We start from the raw sequence: 16042 nt of genomic DNA on the forward strand, positions 1-16042 counted from the left end.
TGGCCTGCCCTGAAGGGGGCCCTGGATAGGGACAGAGGGGGGGTCTCTGCTGGGGGATGATGGAGCTGGCCAGGGCGAGGGGCTGGGGGGTTTGCAGGCTGGCCCTGCCCCCAATCAGGGTGGGGGTCCCCACTTGGGACGGGGCTGGCCTGGATGAGGGGCCACATGCAGTGTGCAGGCTGGCCACGCCCCCAGCTGTGTCAGGAAGGACATCCAGAAGACATCCGGTCTATTTGGTATAATTAGCATATTACCCTTTTATTAGTATGGACTAGAGGCCCAATGCACAAAGATTCGTGCAAGAATGGGCTTTCCTTCCCCTGGCTGCCAGCACTGCCTTTGTTCTGGCCTGGAGCTGCCTTTCCACCTTCCCACGCTGCCCAGAGGCCTGGAGGGGCTGGGGTGGTGCAGAATGCCTGCGTCCCGCCCTGCCCCCAGCCACTCAGTGCCTGCATATGCAAATTAACCCACCATCTTTGTTGGGTTAATTTGCATACTCACGCCTGATTGGCTGGTGGGCGTCACAAAGGTATGGTCAATTTGCATCTTTCTCTTTTATTAGTGTAGATTTTAATATTGGGCAGAGCAAGTACTTTTCTATCTTGGTGTTCTTTGAAGTTATTTTAGCTATTCTTGGTCCTCTGAGTTTCTATATACATTTTAGAATCAGGTAAGCAAAGTTCCCAATAAAACCATTAGGATATTTATTGAGATTGCATTATCTATATAGATAAGTTTGGTGAACTTTTACATCTCTACAATACTGAGTTTTCTAATCTAGGAACCTGGTACAACAATCCAGTTTTTAGTTTTATTTTCTCTCAATAATGTTTTGTTTTCTCTATAGCATTCTTGCACATTATTTGTTACAATTATTTCTAGGTAACCTCACTGGTTTATAGAAATACAATTGATTTAACTAAATGCCTTTTTCCCCCCTAAAAATAAATTACCTGGCAATCTTTTTAAAAAAATATTTTTATTGCACTGCTGGCATGGCTCAGTGGTTGAGTGTCAACCTATAAACCAGGAGGTCATGGTTTGATTCCTGCTCAGGGCACATGCCCAGGTTGCAGGCTCAATCCCCAGCAGAGGGCATGCAGAAGGCAGTCAATCAATTATTCTCTCTCATCATTGATGTTTCTATCTCTCCCTCCCTCTCTATACCTCTCTGAAATCAATAATATATTTTAAAAATAAATAGGTCTCTCCTATAAAAACAAAATAAAACAAAAACAATAAACAAATACTCATAACCTGATTACTGATCCATCTTCTTCCTTTCTCAAATTTCCCAAAAGAGTTGGGAAATTTGAGAAAGAGTTGCCTCCATTTGTTCTTTCACTCATGTTTCAGCCCACACTAATGTGGCTTCAGGATCTGGGTAACAACAAAACAGTTCTTCACACCTCTGAATTCCCAGTCAACAAAGCCAAAACTCATTTCTTTCATTATCTTATTTGATTTCTTATCAATGTTTGACATTGTGGACCACTCTCTCGTTCTTTAAACACTACTCTCTTGACTTTCATGGCAACATTCTTCATTTCCCTCCTATTATTCTGGCTATTCCTGATTATTATTCTTTGTAGCTCATGCTTCTCTAGCCATTAAATGTTAGAGTTTCTCTAGGTTCCATTGCAGGGCCTCTGATCTTGTGCTCACCTATACTTCGTGGCTTCAAGCATCATTTATTTGCAAGAAGAGTTACAAATTATTATCTTCAGCCTAGCCACTCCTCTGAGAACACAAACCCATATATTTAACTCTTTGCCTGGTTACCTCAGAGCATCTCACATTCAAAAAATGCCCAAAATAGAACTCATGAGCTTCTCTCCAAACCTAATTCCCTTCTGTTGTTTCCTCTTCAATGAATAATACCACCATCTATCAAGTAGCACAAGCATGAAACTGAGTCATCCTTCTCCCTCTATGATACAATCCATCAATCAGTTTTATGTCCTAAATAGAATTCATCTATTTCTCTTCATTGCCATTACCCTAGTCCAAGTTACCATCATCATTCTCTAAGGCTATGTAATAACTTCTTGACCCTAATTCCACTGATTCTTCCTCAAGCCATTCTCCACACAACTGATATTTTCAAAAACTTGAAATGAAGAAAAAAACTCAAACATGGCTTATGAGGTCCTGTCCGTCCATGGCCTGACATCTCCAGCATCTCCAGCCTTGTCTTGAACTGTCATGTTTTCTGTAACAAGCATGGTTTCTTTCAGTCTCTCATATTCACTGTGCTCCTTTTGGACTTGCTGTTTTGACTGGAGGGCTCTTTCCCTTCATCAACGAAATACCAACTCCTTAAGAAGGCATTCCTTGGCTTCCGTGGCCAGGTAAAACCAGCCTATTACAGACATTATAACTCTGAATACTTCTTCCAACATTTCTTTGTGTGCTTTTTTCCCTTTTGATATTACCTGAACTATAAAGCTCCATTAAGACAGAAACTATCTAATTTATACACTACTCTTTGTCTTGCACAAAGTACTTGCAACTTTAGTACTTTATAAATGTGGGAGACGGGGAGAGATAAAAGTAGGTGTATAGCCGTGAGTATGGGAAATACAGAGTTTATTCCAGTATTGTTATCTATTAATTATTGTATTATTCTTCATACAAAAACTGTAAACTTACTTTAGCCCCACCCTGTATTTGTTGTATGGAGGATGATGAGAAGGAGCTTTAGGTTCCTTTCAGCACTCATGAAATTTAATTACATAAGATTTTCAAAAGTGTTAATGATCAAGGACTCTAACCTATGGCAATACTCAAGTATTGTACCAAGATGCATGTGCAAGGATGCTCATTGCAATACTGTAATACCATCAATCCTTTACCTTTACCTTTGTCAACTGAGTAGGATCAAACCGAAGGACCTTCTGGTTACAGCAGGGATAAATTCCAGTGCCCACAGTACTAAGTGAACTGGCTGCAGGAGGATAAATCACCGCTTCTGAGTGATACTGACAATGTGAAAATTCTGTGCAGAGGAAAACCTAAATAAAAGAAAAATATAAAATCAATTATTATTACCACATTGAAATCTACATCTCAAAAATACTTTAATCAAGATCACATACTGTATGTTCCCTTTACATAAAAAGTACAGAAGTATCAAATCTCTGGAGACACAAAGTAGATTTGTGGTTGCCTGAGGTTGGAGATAAGATTGGGGAGTGGCAGCAAATGGACACAAGCAATCTTCTGGGGGTAATGGGAATGTACTGAAATTGGATGGTGGTGATGGTTACACAACTCTAAGTTTACTAAAATGTATACTTAAAATGAATGAATTTTATGGCATATAATTATACCTCAATAAAATTATTAAAAAGAAAAACCAAGAACACTTTACTCAAAATTCAGATGAATTAATTGATCTTGATGTACATCTAATTTTACAATAGCCAATCATATAAAAAGTTTCCAGTAAAAATAATGAAATAAAATTTTGTCTTGATTATTCTTTGCATTTTAAGATAAATATTTAACATTAGTATTAATGAAAACAATGGAGTAACTCTGAATCATTGGTAAAGAAACATCAAGGTTTAATTATAAAATAAACTGTTTTTTAAAAAGTAATAAACTGTTAGAGTTACATTTACCATACAATCCAGATGTGTTTATAAGTTGATAAAAATAATTTAAAGAAAATAACAAAATTAATCATTTTAAGCACTGATCTTTATTTTTGTTGTTAATCCTTACCCAATGATATTTTTCCATTGATTTTTGTTTATTTTATATTATTTTTTGATCATATATTTATATATGTATTTTATTGATTTCAGAGAGGAAGGGAGAGGGAGAAAGAGAAAGAAATATCAATGATGAGAATCATTGATTGGCTGCCTCCTGCATGTCCCCCACTGGGGATCGAGCCTGCAACCTGGGCATGTGCCCTTGATTGAAATCAAACCCGGGATTCTTCAGTCTGCAGGCCGACACTCTATCCACTGAGCCAGACCAGCTAGGGCTCCATTGATTTTTAGAGAGAGTGGAACAAAGAGAGGGAGACAGAGAGAGAAACACTGATGTGAGAGAGACAATTGATTGGTTGCCTCCCACACATACCCCAACCAGGGCCAGGGATTGAGCCTACAACTGAGGTACATGCCCTTGACCAGAATTGAACCTGGAACCCTTTAGTCCACAGGCCAGCCAGCACTCTGTTCACTGAGCCAAACTGGCTAGGGTTAAGCACTGATCTTGAACACAAAGGCAAAAAAGGATAATCTATAATTCAGAATACTTACTTGTTAGTTCTAGTTGATTTTCAAACGATTTTTAATTAAAATTTTTTGAGTATGATAAAAGCTATAAGGCATACACTCACACACAAAGTATTTAGCATACAAATTATTTTTTGAGTTTATGAACTCTCCATAATAAATGTTAAATGCTATAAATTAATATTCAATTTTCTATAAAGGAGAAAAAAAATCCCTCAAATTTTCTATCTTCTGACAAGCTAAACAAGTCAGGTTTTAGAAACCTGATATTCTTGATTATAAGTGATACTAGTGGCCTGATGCACGAAATTCGTGCAAGAGTAGGCCTCCCTTCCCTTGGCTGCCGGCAATGGCTTCCCTCTGCCACCTGGGACCCAGGCTTCTCTCTGGCCCCTGGTTTCATCCCGAAGGATGTCCGGAATGACATCCGGTCTAATTAGCATATTACCCGTTTATTATTATAGATGATGTTACAGCTATTAAATTTACAAAAAACATAAACACCAACTTGACAATATCAAGTGCTAGTGACAATGTGGAGCAACTAGACCTCTCAGAGACAGCTGAGAGGAATGCAAGTTCAGGACTTGGGAAAACTGTTGGGATTACATTTACCATGCAATCTAGCAATCCTACTTCTAGGTTACCCAAGGGGAAAATCTATCCAATATAATAAAGAGCTAATATGCAAATAGTCATCATGCCGTCACACTGGGGCCAGAGGACCTGAGGCTGGGCTGGGGGACCTGAGGCTGCGCCTCTGGCCCTCCGGGGCTTGACAGGGGTGGGGCTGCTGGGTCTGGGTCTTGTGCGATTTCAAGGCGCGGACAGGTGGGCAGGGACTTGACTCTGGGTCCTGTGGTGCGCCTCAGACTCTGACAGGAGGGAGATTTTCATATACATTTTACTAATTTTCTTTCATCTCTGACACTTCTATTATAGAGAAAGGGCAAATAGCAATATTTCCTCTAAGTAATTCCCTTTTAATGTGCATGAATTTCATGCACTGGGCCACTAGTATTTACATGAAAGTCTATAGGAAATGTTTATAGTTGCTTTCTTCATAATAGTCCAAAACTAGAAACACCTACAAAATTCTTCACTGGTGAATGAATAAATATTTCAAGTCCATTTTACTAGATAAAAAAATCTGGACCCAAAAAGTAAAAAATGTTATAATAGTATCTGTATGACATTTTGGAAGAGTCAAAATTATAAAGACACTTAAACAAGTCAGTGATTGCCAGAGTCGGGGATGGAAGAAGGAACTGACTACAAACAGGCAAAAGAAATTTTCAGGGTGATGGAACTGGTTTATGTTTTGATTGTGGTGGTAGTTACATAACTGTGTCAAACCTCTTAAAAGGAATTGATTTTACTGTATAAAGGTAAATTTTACTGTATATAAATTATACTTCAATAAGTCCAATTTTTAAAAATTGAGGGGACACAGGGAGTCCATTGGGTATAAACCAGGGGTGGGCAAACTTTTTGACTTGAGGGCCACAATGGGTTCTTAAACTGGACCGGAGGGCCGGAACAAAAGCATGGATGGAGTGTTTGTGTGAACTAATACATGTTAACACTGCTGCTGGTGAAGGAGAGGAGGGGAGAGCAAAAGAACCCTCCGCTCTTTCAGCTCCGCGGGCTGGATAGAACAGCCGAACGGGCCGGATCCGGCCCGCGGGCCGTAGTTTGCCCATGGCTGGTATAAACCTATACAGTTTGAGAAACCTCACTCTGAAGGTTTTAATAAGTAGCTCTTCCTTCACTCTACTTAAAATCATTACTCAAGTGAGAGAGGAAAATTACTGGGGGCAGGAAGACATTAGGGAGTCATAAAAAATTTTACGTAGCCCTGGCTGGTTTGGTTCAGTGGATAGACTGTCAGCCTGCGGACTGAAAGGTTTGATTCTGGTCAAGGGCACATGCCCAGGTTGTGGGCTTGATCCCCAGTAGGGGGTATGCACGAGGCAGCCGATCAATGATTCTCTCATCATTGATGTTTCTCTCTCTTCCTCTCCTTTCCTCTCTGAAATCAATACAAACATATTAAAAAAAAACGTTATGTGGAACACTCTGAATCCTATATAATAACAGAGAAACATGCAAATCAACCATCCCTCCGCTACACTCAAGCCATGCCCACCAGCAAATCAGGAGCAAGTATGCAAATTAACCCAACTAAGATGGCAGCGGCCATGGAGCTGGAGTGAGCAGGAGGTTTGTTTTGCACCCAGCAACGCAGGAAGCCAAGCTTCCTGCCTGCCCTGGCCGGCCCTGGGCTACGCTCAAGGCTACAAAGTTTCGATTATAGAAGATAAATAAATCCCAGAAAAAGAAAAAAAGGAGAGGCTGGGAGCTTGGGTTGCCGGGGGGTGTGGCCAGCCTGAAAACGGCCATCAGCCCCTTACCCAGGCTGGCCAGGCACCCCAATGGGACTCCCCCACCCTGAAGGGGCTGTGGGCAGCCTGAAAACGGCCCTCAGCCCCTCACCCAGGCTGGCCAGGCACCCCAGCAGGACCCCCACCCTGATCTGGGACACCCTTCAGGGCAAACCAAATGGCCTCCAACCGTGCACCAGGCCTCTATCCTATATAATAAAAGGGTAATATGCAAATTGACCCTAACAGCAGAAAGACTGGGAATGACTGGTCACTATGACACACACTGACCACCAGGGGGCAGACGCTCAATGCAGGAGATGCCTCCTGGTGGTCAGTGCGCTACCACAGGGGGAACTCTGCTCAGCCACAAGCCAGGCTGCCAGCTGCCAGCACAGCAGTGGTGGCGGGAGCCTCTCCTGCCTCCTCAACAGCGCTAAGGATGTCCAACTGCAGCTTAGGCCTGCTCCCCGCTGGCAAGTGGACATCCTCCAAGGACTCCTGGGCTGCCAAAGGGATGTCTGACTGCCAGCTTAGGCCCAGTATCCTGGAGAGCGGGCCTAAGCCAGCAGGTGGACATCCCCCAAGGGGCCCAGACTGCAAGAGGGCACAGGCCGGGCTGAGGGACCCCTCAAGTGCACAAATTTTTGTGCACTGGGCCTCTAGTTTATACATAAGCCTAATTAGGAATGATTGTGATCTATAAAGATCTATTTATTCTATAAAAGGATTTATTATAGGTACCTTCACAAAGCAAGCTTTCCTGTGCTTTTATTATAGACTCATTTATTAAAAAATGAACAAAACCCTTTGGGAACACAGCTGTTATAACAAGAAGTGATATGTCAATAGCATCCTATCTGCAAAGGTGTTTCTAAAGAAATGCATGGGCTACCATTTACATTTGATGTTTGACTTTTAAATGAAAATAAAGGTGACAGCCCAGTTCAGTGCTCTTCACCTGGCAAGGAAGAGTGTTTGGCACATTAGTATGTGCTCATGAAATGTTACAGAATGAACAAAGATAGGCTTCGAGAAAGCAAAGTGATATTAAAGAAAGGTAAAATTGATTTAAAATAAATAAGTACAAGTAAAAAAATAAAGAAATGTATGGGCCAACAGAGAAACAGTTTAGCTGGAAATAATTGGAAAAATGTATTTGGTCACTTATAACCTGTTGGTTTTCTAAAAATTCAGCAAGTCACTGATTGTTTCAACAATGAAAATAAAGAGGAAGAAGAAACATAGTAAGAGAAATTAAGTCAGATGTAAGCAATGTTTAATAGAACCGCTTTTGCCACCAAATTCTTATAAAGATGTTAGATATTGTCAAAACACATCCAAATATACTAATTTAATAGCATATACCAAAGAATCTGCTCTCAATGTTTGCAGAGCAGGATATATTTTTAAAAACTCACCTGAAAACACCTCGAACAAGTTAGCCAGTTGACTGTTCCCCACAAGCGCCAATATACATCTCTCCAAGATTTTAATTCTTCAAAAAGACTATTCAAATACTCATGAACATCCCAAGTCTTATCTCTGGGGAAAGAGCATCAATTGTTATATTATTTTACAAGAAATCAATATTAACAATTGTTTAGGGCAAATGCTTTTAAATTTGTGGTTTATATCCAAGAATAGTCCGTAACTAATAGTTGTAGAATGGACTGAACAGTAGGTAAAATATCCTTTGGGAGTCTGTTTATGCTTTATTTTTTTTGTGGATAATAGGAAAAGGTATGAATGGTTGAATGCCAAATTATTTTGCTAAGCTACATAAAGGATTATAAGTTAAATAAAGTTTGCGTAGGCTAACATTTGGGGCTTCGACATATGTTGCTTTATTCTAATTGTACATATTATATAATAAGTTGTTAATTATGGGTGATTCTAAACATTTCATTAATATGTTTATATTATTCTCAGGAGGTATTTTTTAGTAATTAAATAATATAGTAATATATAATTAGGTCTTGGTAATATACATTTTTATGTTGAGATCAACTTTAAAAATAGCAAAGGCACCTGGCTGACATGGCTCAGTGGCTGAGCATTGACCTATGAACCAGGAGGCCACGGTTTGATTCCTGGTCAGGGGCACATGCCTGGGTTGCAAGCTCAATCCCCAGTGTGGGGAGTGCAGGAGGCAGCCAATCAATGATTCTCTCTCATTATTAATGTTTCTATCTCTCCTTCTCCCTTCCTCTCTGAAATCAATAAAAAGGGTATTTAAAAAAAAAACAAAGGCTTAAAACCCTATTTGCTATGGTCATATGTAACTCAAGTTCCTATTTTTTTCCCCAAGTTCCTTGATCTTTTCAGACTTTTTTTTTTTTTAAATATATCTTATTGATTGCCTTACAGAGAGGAAGGGAGAGGGACAGAGAGCTAGAAACATTGATGAGAGAGAAACATCGATCAGCCGCCTCCTGCACACTCCCCACTGGGGACGTGCCCCCAACCAAGGCACATGCCCCTGACCGGAATCGAACTGGGACCCTTGAGTCCACAGGCAGACACCCCATCCACCGAGCCAAACCGGCCAGGGCATCTTTTCAGACTTTTGCTATTTTTGTCCTTAACAAATAACAAAATGACATCGTATTATTGCAATTTACATAGGCACATCTGTTTTAAGTTAAAGACAATTTTTTAAAATGTCATCAACAGCTGACTTGCTAAAATACTTTGAATAAAACAAAAATGGATGTTGAAGTTATCAATTTTTTTCATAGTTCCTAATGTCAGAATATATATAGAATACATAATAGTTATTGCTATCAGAATGGAAATAATTTTCAAAATAATTGAAAACTGATATTAGAGAGAGGAAGAGAGAGAGAGAGAGAGAGAGAGAGAGAGAGAGAGAGAGAGAGAGAGAGAGAGAGAGAGAGAAACACTGACCCTGACAACACTGGCCAGGGCAGAATGGACATAATTTTTTTTAATATTCACCTGAGGATATTTTTCCATTGATTTTTAGAGAGAGTAGAAGAGTGAGGGAAAGACAGAAATACTGATGTGAGAGGAAACACATCGACTGGTCGCCTCCTGCATGAGCCCTGACCAGGGCCCGAGCCGGGGAGGAGCCTGCAACCTGCTCTTGACCGGCATTGAACCTGGGACCCTTCAGTCCGCAGGCATAACTGAACCAAACTGGTTAGGGCCAGAATGGACATAATTTTAAAAATATGAAACAAGTCTCAAGACAAAAAAGTATAAAATCCCAGGTGCTTATAATAACTAAAAAGATTCCCTGATTATTGTATGAAGAGAAAAATGAAACATTTTAAAGTTGACTATGCTATGCATATTAAGGTCAAATATGTTTTCTGTACTTCCATTTTAATGTTTAAACTATGAAATTAACATTTGTAGTTTTTTTCTTTAGTAAAAGTGGTGCACATTTTTAATGCAGAAAAAAGAACAAGCACAAAGAAAATTAAAACCATCCATAATACTCACTCAATGGTAACACTGTTAACATTTTAGTGGGCATGTTTCTAGTTTTGTTTTATAACCTGTTCTTCTTTTCACTTAATTTACCACTAACAACTTTATATGTAAGTATATAGTCCTTTACAACATTATTCTCAAAGGCTGCACATTAAGAATTGATTAGCGGTGCTTTATATACATTATTGTATAGATATTTTAGGTTGTTTAATTATTTGGGTGTTTCCCTTTTAAAATTTAAACAACATAGCAATAAATGTCCTTATTAAATGCTTTCACAAATCCAATATTACCTCTTTGTGTTAATTCCTAGGAGTAGGATATATTTGAAAGTTTTTGCTTTCTTGAGACATACCATTTAACAACACTCTCCCTCCAACTCAGAATGAGAACTGGTTTTGAACTTAAAGGGGAATAAAAAAAACACTATGTATTAATGGAATATTGACAAAATATGAAGAATACATAGATTATGGAATATTCAATTTTAAAGACAATTTTCCTCATTTACAAAAATTCACCTGAAAGTAAACTTGGTTCTCTTGTCATATTCAAAGTAACATTTATATAGATAACTAAAATCTTTTAGTAACAAGAAATAATTGTAATGGTACTGATCAAAATATCTTTTGAGATAAATACACAACCATTTTTATCCTTTTAAAACTTAAAAAATATACTTACCCAGTCAATAAGACATAGCCTTTAAAACAATTTTGTTTTGGAAATAGCATCTCTCTAAATCACTGGTTCCCAACCATTCTTTTTGGCCATGCCCCACCTAAGCATCTCTGAAATCCTGATGCCCCCTGTGACATAATTCTTATTCTTCAAAAAGTGAACTCCTATTCATGTAGGAGGAAGCCTAAAAGGCCATTAACTTGGTCTAAACAAGCTTCCAAAGTACATGGCATCCATGAAAGAGAAAAACAAAAGAATGAAAGGGCAGCTGAAGTACTAAGGAACAAATCACTAAGAAATTGTTTAAAAAATCTTACCTAATCAAGGTTAATGGGGGGGAATGAGGACACATTTGTAATTCCTTAACTAATAAAGAATTTAAAGATTAAATAAAAAAAATATAAATAAAAAATAAAAAAATAAAAATAAATAAAAGAGAAAAAAAAGAAAAAAAAAGAGGGAATATGCTAATTGACCCGACAGCGTCACAAAGATGGCGGCACCCACAGCCAATAAGGAGGGAATATGCTAATTGACTGTCATGCCCTCAAAGATGGCAGTGTCCACAGCCAATAAGGGCAGAATATGCTAATTGACCGCCATGCCCTCAAAGATGGCGGCACCCACAGCCACAAGATGGCCAGCAGGGGAGGGCAGTTGGGGGGGACCAGGCCGGCAGGGGAGGATAGGAGGGCAGTTGGGAGCGATCAGGCCGGCAGGGGAGCAGTTAGGCATCAATCAGGCTGGCAGGGGAGTGGTTAGGGGGTGATCAGGCTGGCAGGCAGAAGTGGTTGGGGCAATCAGGCAGGCAGGCAGGCGAGCAGTTGGGAGCCAGCAGTCCCGGATTGTGAGAGGGATGTCCGACTGTTGGTTTAGGCCCGATCCCATAGGGATCAGGCCTCAACTGGCTGTCGGACATCCCCTGAGGGGGTCCCAGATTGGAGAGGGTGCAGGCTGGGCTGAGGGAAACCCCCCCTTAGTGCACGAATTTCGTGCACCAGGCTCTAATAATAATAATAATAATAATATAAAGTGATATAAAAAATTGCAAATAAAGTTTAACATGCAAATAAACATATAAGAGAACTAAAATGCATAAATATGTCACAATATATATTTACATACTGTATATGAGGCCCCTAGAACCATAAGAAATGCAAAAAATTCACTGTTAATAACTCATTCTCAAATTGCCCCCCTTAAAAACCAAATTGGCCCTAACCAGTCTGGCTCAGTGGATAGAGTATTGGCCTGCGGACTGAAACATCCCAGGTTCAATTCCAGTCAAGGGCATGCACCTTGGTTGCAGGCAACATCCCCAGTAGGGGGTGTGCAGGAGGCAGCTGACCAATGTTTCTCTCTCATCAATGTTTCTAGCTCTCTATCCCTCTCCCTTCCTCTCTATAAAAAATCAATAAAATATATTTTAAAAAAACAAAACAAAACAAAAAACCAAATTGCCCCATTGTGGGCCATGTGCCCCACTTTGGGAACCACTGCTCTAAATCAAAGTTGGATCACATGCAGAAAATATATCCTATTCCTTATAGGAGTAGTTATGCTTCTATAAATACACTAGTAATTTACATTTGAAAAGCTGTATTTTATTTTCACTACACCTTATGTGAATATACACAAGATTTCCATGTCGATCCACATTGATTTTTCCAGGAATGCAAGAAATTCTTCTTTCTGTTTCTTTTGTTAAAAGTTTCTTACACAAACAGCATCTATAACAAAAATTGATATAAAAACATACAAGAAGGAAAATGTAAATATAGTAAATTAAAGATTTTAGCTGCATCATACAGCCTACCAAAGAAAAGCATGCCACCATACCTGTACAGCGTTGCTGCAGTATTCCGAGAATCTGGGTTCAAGTACTCAGGATCAAATAGTCTCTCAATCTTCTTACAAAACAGTTTACTAGTAACAACAAATAGCCAAGTTAATTTCCTTTGTTTATTTTACTAAAGTTACGTCATAGTAATGAAAACAAATGCTGACCTATCTGCACATGTAGAAAATAAGATTAATAAATCCTTAGATTTATTAATTCTCTTTGGGAATTTACAAATTAATTCTCCTAATGAGAACTGCTTGATCAAGAATCTATTTTAGCCCTAACTGGTTTGGCTCAGTGGACAGAGCGTCGGCCTGCGGACTGAAGGGTCCCAGGTTCAATTCTGGTCGGGGGCATGTACCTTGGTTGCGGGCACATCCCCAGTAGGGGTATGCAGGAGGCAGCTGGTCAATGTTTCTCTCTCATCGATGTTTCAAACTCTCTATCCCTCTCCCTTCCTCTCTGTAACAAATCAATAAAATATATTTAAAAAAAAAATCTATTTTAATAAGAAAAATAAGACTGATAAATATCTACCTCTCTTTTAATCTTTTGGTACTGTAATATTCAAGATTGAAGATTTTGGAAATTTAACAATTCTAGGTCTATCAACAACTCAGTAGTGGTAGTGATAAATACACAACCATTTTTATTCTTTTAAAACTTAAAAATGTACTGATAATTACCAAAAAATATACTTATAATTGCCTTTAAAAGTGAATATGCGATAATCTATGTATTCTTCAACCCTTGACTGACCCGCTCCCTCTGGAGGCTTGGCAATGTCTCTCAAGGCCAGATTCGCAAGAAGGTGCCAGTGGAGCAGACAGAGAAAAGGGGGAACACACGCTCTTGGAAGCTGACACGGAAAGTGTAGAGGTGAGTGCAGGTCCTCCACAGCATAGAAGGACACGGCCCCCACTTTGAGGTCCAGTTCCACCCTTAAGTGGGATAGGTGGCCACAGCTGAGGGGGTCCGCTCAGGACTGGACACAGCCCAGTACTGCCCATCGTTGAGCTGCAGTGCCCAGACACCCTCCTTGGGAGTGAAGGTCATGATCTTTAGCAAGTTAACCTCTCTGAACCTTGTTTTCTCATCCACAAAATGGGGTTAATAATTCCAAACTCGTAAGTTTTTAGGAGGGTTAAATGAGATGTTTTTAAAGAGTGCCAGACATAGCATTAAGCATTCAATAAATATTAATACTTTATTAATATGCATAATTTGACTGAATTTTCTAATTAAACTAACTGCCATTAATTCCAAGTACCATTCTATCTCCATTTTCCCTCATGTAACAGCTGCTATTAAAGTCCAGATCCAGATTTAGGACCCTGATCCCATTTTTAAGTATTTAGCTCTTAGATAATTCCCCTTTGTCTCATTTCCCTTAATGATTACACTCTTGGATCAATTCCCTATATTATCAATTCCTCTCACTCTAATGAATCATCCTGGTCAGCAAATAAACATAATTCTCTCCTTTAAAAAAATACTTATGGCCCGGCCTGCATGGCTCAGTGGCTGAGCATCAACCTATGAACTAGAGGGTCAAGGTCTGATTCCCAGGTCAGGGCACATGCCCAGGTTTCAGGCTCCACCCCCAGTAGAGGGTGTGCAGGAGGCAACCGATCAATGATTCTCTCTCATCATTGATGTTTCTGTCTGTCTCTCCCTCTCCCTTCTTCTCTGAACTCAATAAAAATATATTGTAAAAATACATCTGGAAAAAATCTATCTAAATCCAACTGGACACATTTCTGTCCTCTCCTTACTCTACATGTGACAGCATTCTACACATTTGATCACTTAACTACTTCCACCTGTTTGAAAGCCTTTCCTTCCACCCATTGGCTCCTCCTTCTCAGGCCCCTCACTGGCTACACTCCTCTGTTGAACCTCTAACTAAATTTTAGATAGTCTTTTATTAATATTCTCATGCTAACAATTAGAAAAGTAAATAAAGATAGCACTTACAACAGCACCCTGAAATTAAATACCCAAGAATAAATTTAATAAAAAATGAAAAGGATCTTTCCATTGAAAATTATAAAACATTGCTACAATAAATGGGGGGTTATACCATGTTCATGGACTGAATGACTCAATATTATTAAGATGTCAAATCTTCACAAATCTACAGGTTCAATATTAACCCCAAATTATTCTAGCAGGTGTGTGTGTATGTGGTCTGTGTGTGTGTGTGTGTATGTGTGTGTGTGAGAGAGAAAGAGAGAGAGAGAGAGAGAGAGAGAGAGAGAGAGAGAGAGAGAGAGAAACGGCCAGGCTGATTATAAATTTTTTTTTAAATATTTTTTGTTGATTTCAGAGAGGAAGGGCAAGAGATAGAGAGGTAGAAACATCGATGAGAGAAAATCATTGATTGGCTGCTTCCTACAATGCCCACTAGTGGGGAGATAGAGCCTGCAACCTGGGCATATGCCCTTAACCGGAATCGAACCTGGGACCCTCTAGTCCGCTGGCTGATGCTCTATCCACTGAGCCAAACCGGCTAGATGACTATAAAATTTATATGGAAATGCAAGGGACCTAAAATGGCTAAAGCAGCAATCTTGAAGAAAGGCATAGTTGGAGAATCTAGATAACAAAGAATATTATAAAGCTACTACAATTAAGACAATGTGCCTCTGATATATGTATCCACAAAGAAATCAACAGAAAATGCAGAATTCCGAAACAAAATTCACATATATATATTCCTCTGATTTATAATAAAGGTGCCACTGCAATTCAGTGGAGAAAGGTTTGCTAGGAAATCTCATCCAGTTCCATGGTTTCAAACCTCATCTATGCTTATATTTCTGTTTTAAGCCCTGACCTCTGACCTGAACTTCAGCTATCCAACTATCTACTTGCCATCCTAACTGATGTCTAAAAATATATTAAATATATACTTTTGGGTCATTAAATAATCTTAACATGATCCAAACCCATTTCTTGATTCCCTTCACTTCAATCTTTCCACTCTGTGGATGACACCTCCATCCACTTAGTTGCTCAACCTTAAAGCCTAGTAATTACCCTAGAATACTCTCTCTTCCTACATCATTCCATAGGAAAAATCTACCAAATCTGTCTAATGACCTACTCTGAATACATCTATTTCCTTCCAGCTCCATTGCTTCCACTCTAGTCCCAACACTTTCCTCTCTCACCAGACTGCTGCATTAACTTCCTAGTAGGTCTCCTTGCTTCTTATATCCTTATAGTCTATTCGCCACACAGAAACCAAAATGATCTTTTAACAAATCAGATAATGCCACTCCTCTGCTGCCAATGACTATTGCTGACCCCTCCTCATACCACTCTTGCCCTTTATACTAAGGTCAGTCTTAATAATTACATAATGCACTGCCACAGTAAGCTCATATATATACTATACAAAATAACTAATTTAA

The 16042-nt window shown here is 39.3% G+C and overlaps 1 protein-coding gene across 3 annotated transcripts in view; it reads right to left on the reverse strand.

Annotated features, from left to right (window-relative positions):
• Positions 1 to 16042, reverse strand: part of KIAA1841 (KIAA1841 ortholog) — a 55367-nt gene that overhangs the window by 21128 nt on the left and 18197 nt on the right. For all 3 annotated transcript variants that reach the window (XM_036334441.1, XM_036334442.1, XM_036334443.1), the window contains 4 exons: positions 12620 to 12706; positions 12400 to 12510; positions 8059 to 8182; positions 2862 to 3014 (listed from right to left, as the gene is read on the reverse strand). In XM_036334441.1, coding sequence (XP_036190334.1) covers positions 2862 to 3014; positions 8059 to 8182; positions 12400 to 12510; positions 12620 to 12706 — 475 coding nt within the window. The remainder of the gene's footprint in view (positions 1 to 2861; positions 3015 to 8058; positions 8183 to 12399; positions 12511 to 12619; positions 12707 to 16042) is intronic.

This window comes from Myotis myotis, unplaced genomic scaffold (assembly GCF_014108235.1).
Source record: "Myotis myotis isolate mMyoMyo1 unplaced genomic scaffold, mMyoMyo1.p scaffold_m19_p_14, whole genome shotgun sequence".
Taxonomy (NCBI): Eukaryota; Metazoa; Chordata; class Mammalia; order Chiroptera; family Vespertilionidae; genus Myotis; species Myotis myotis.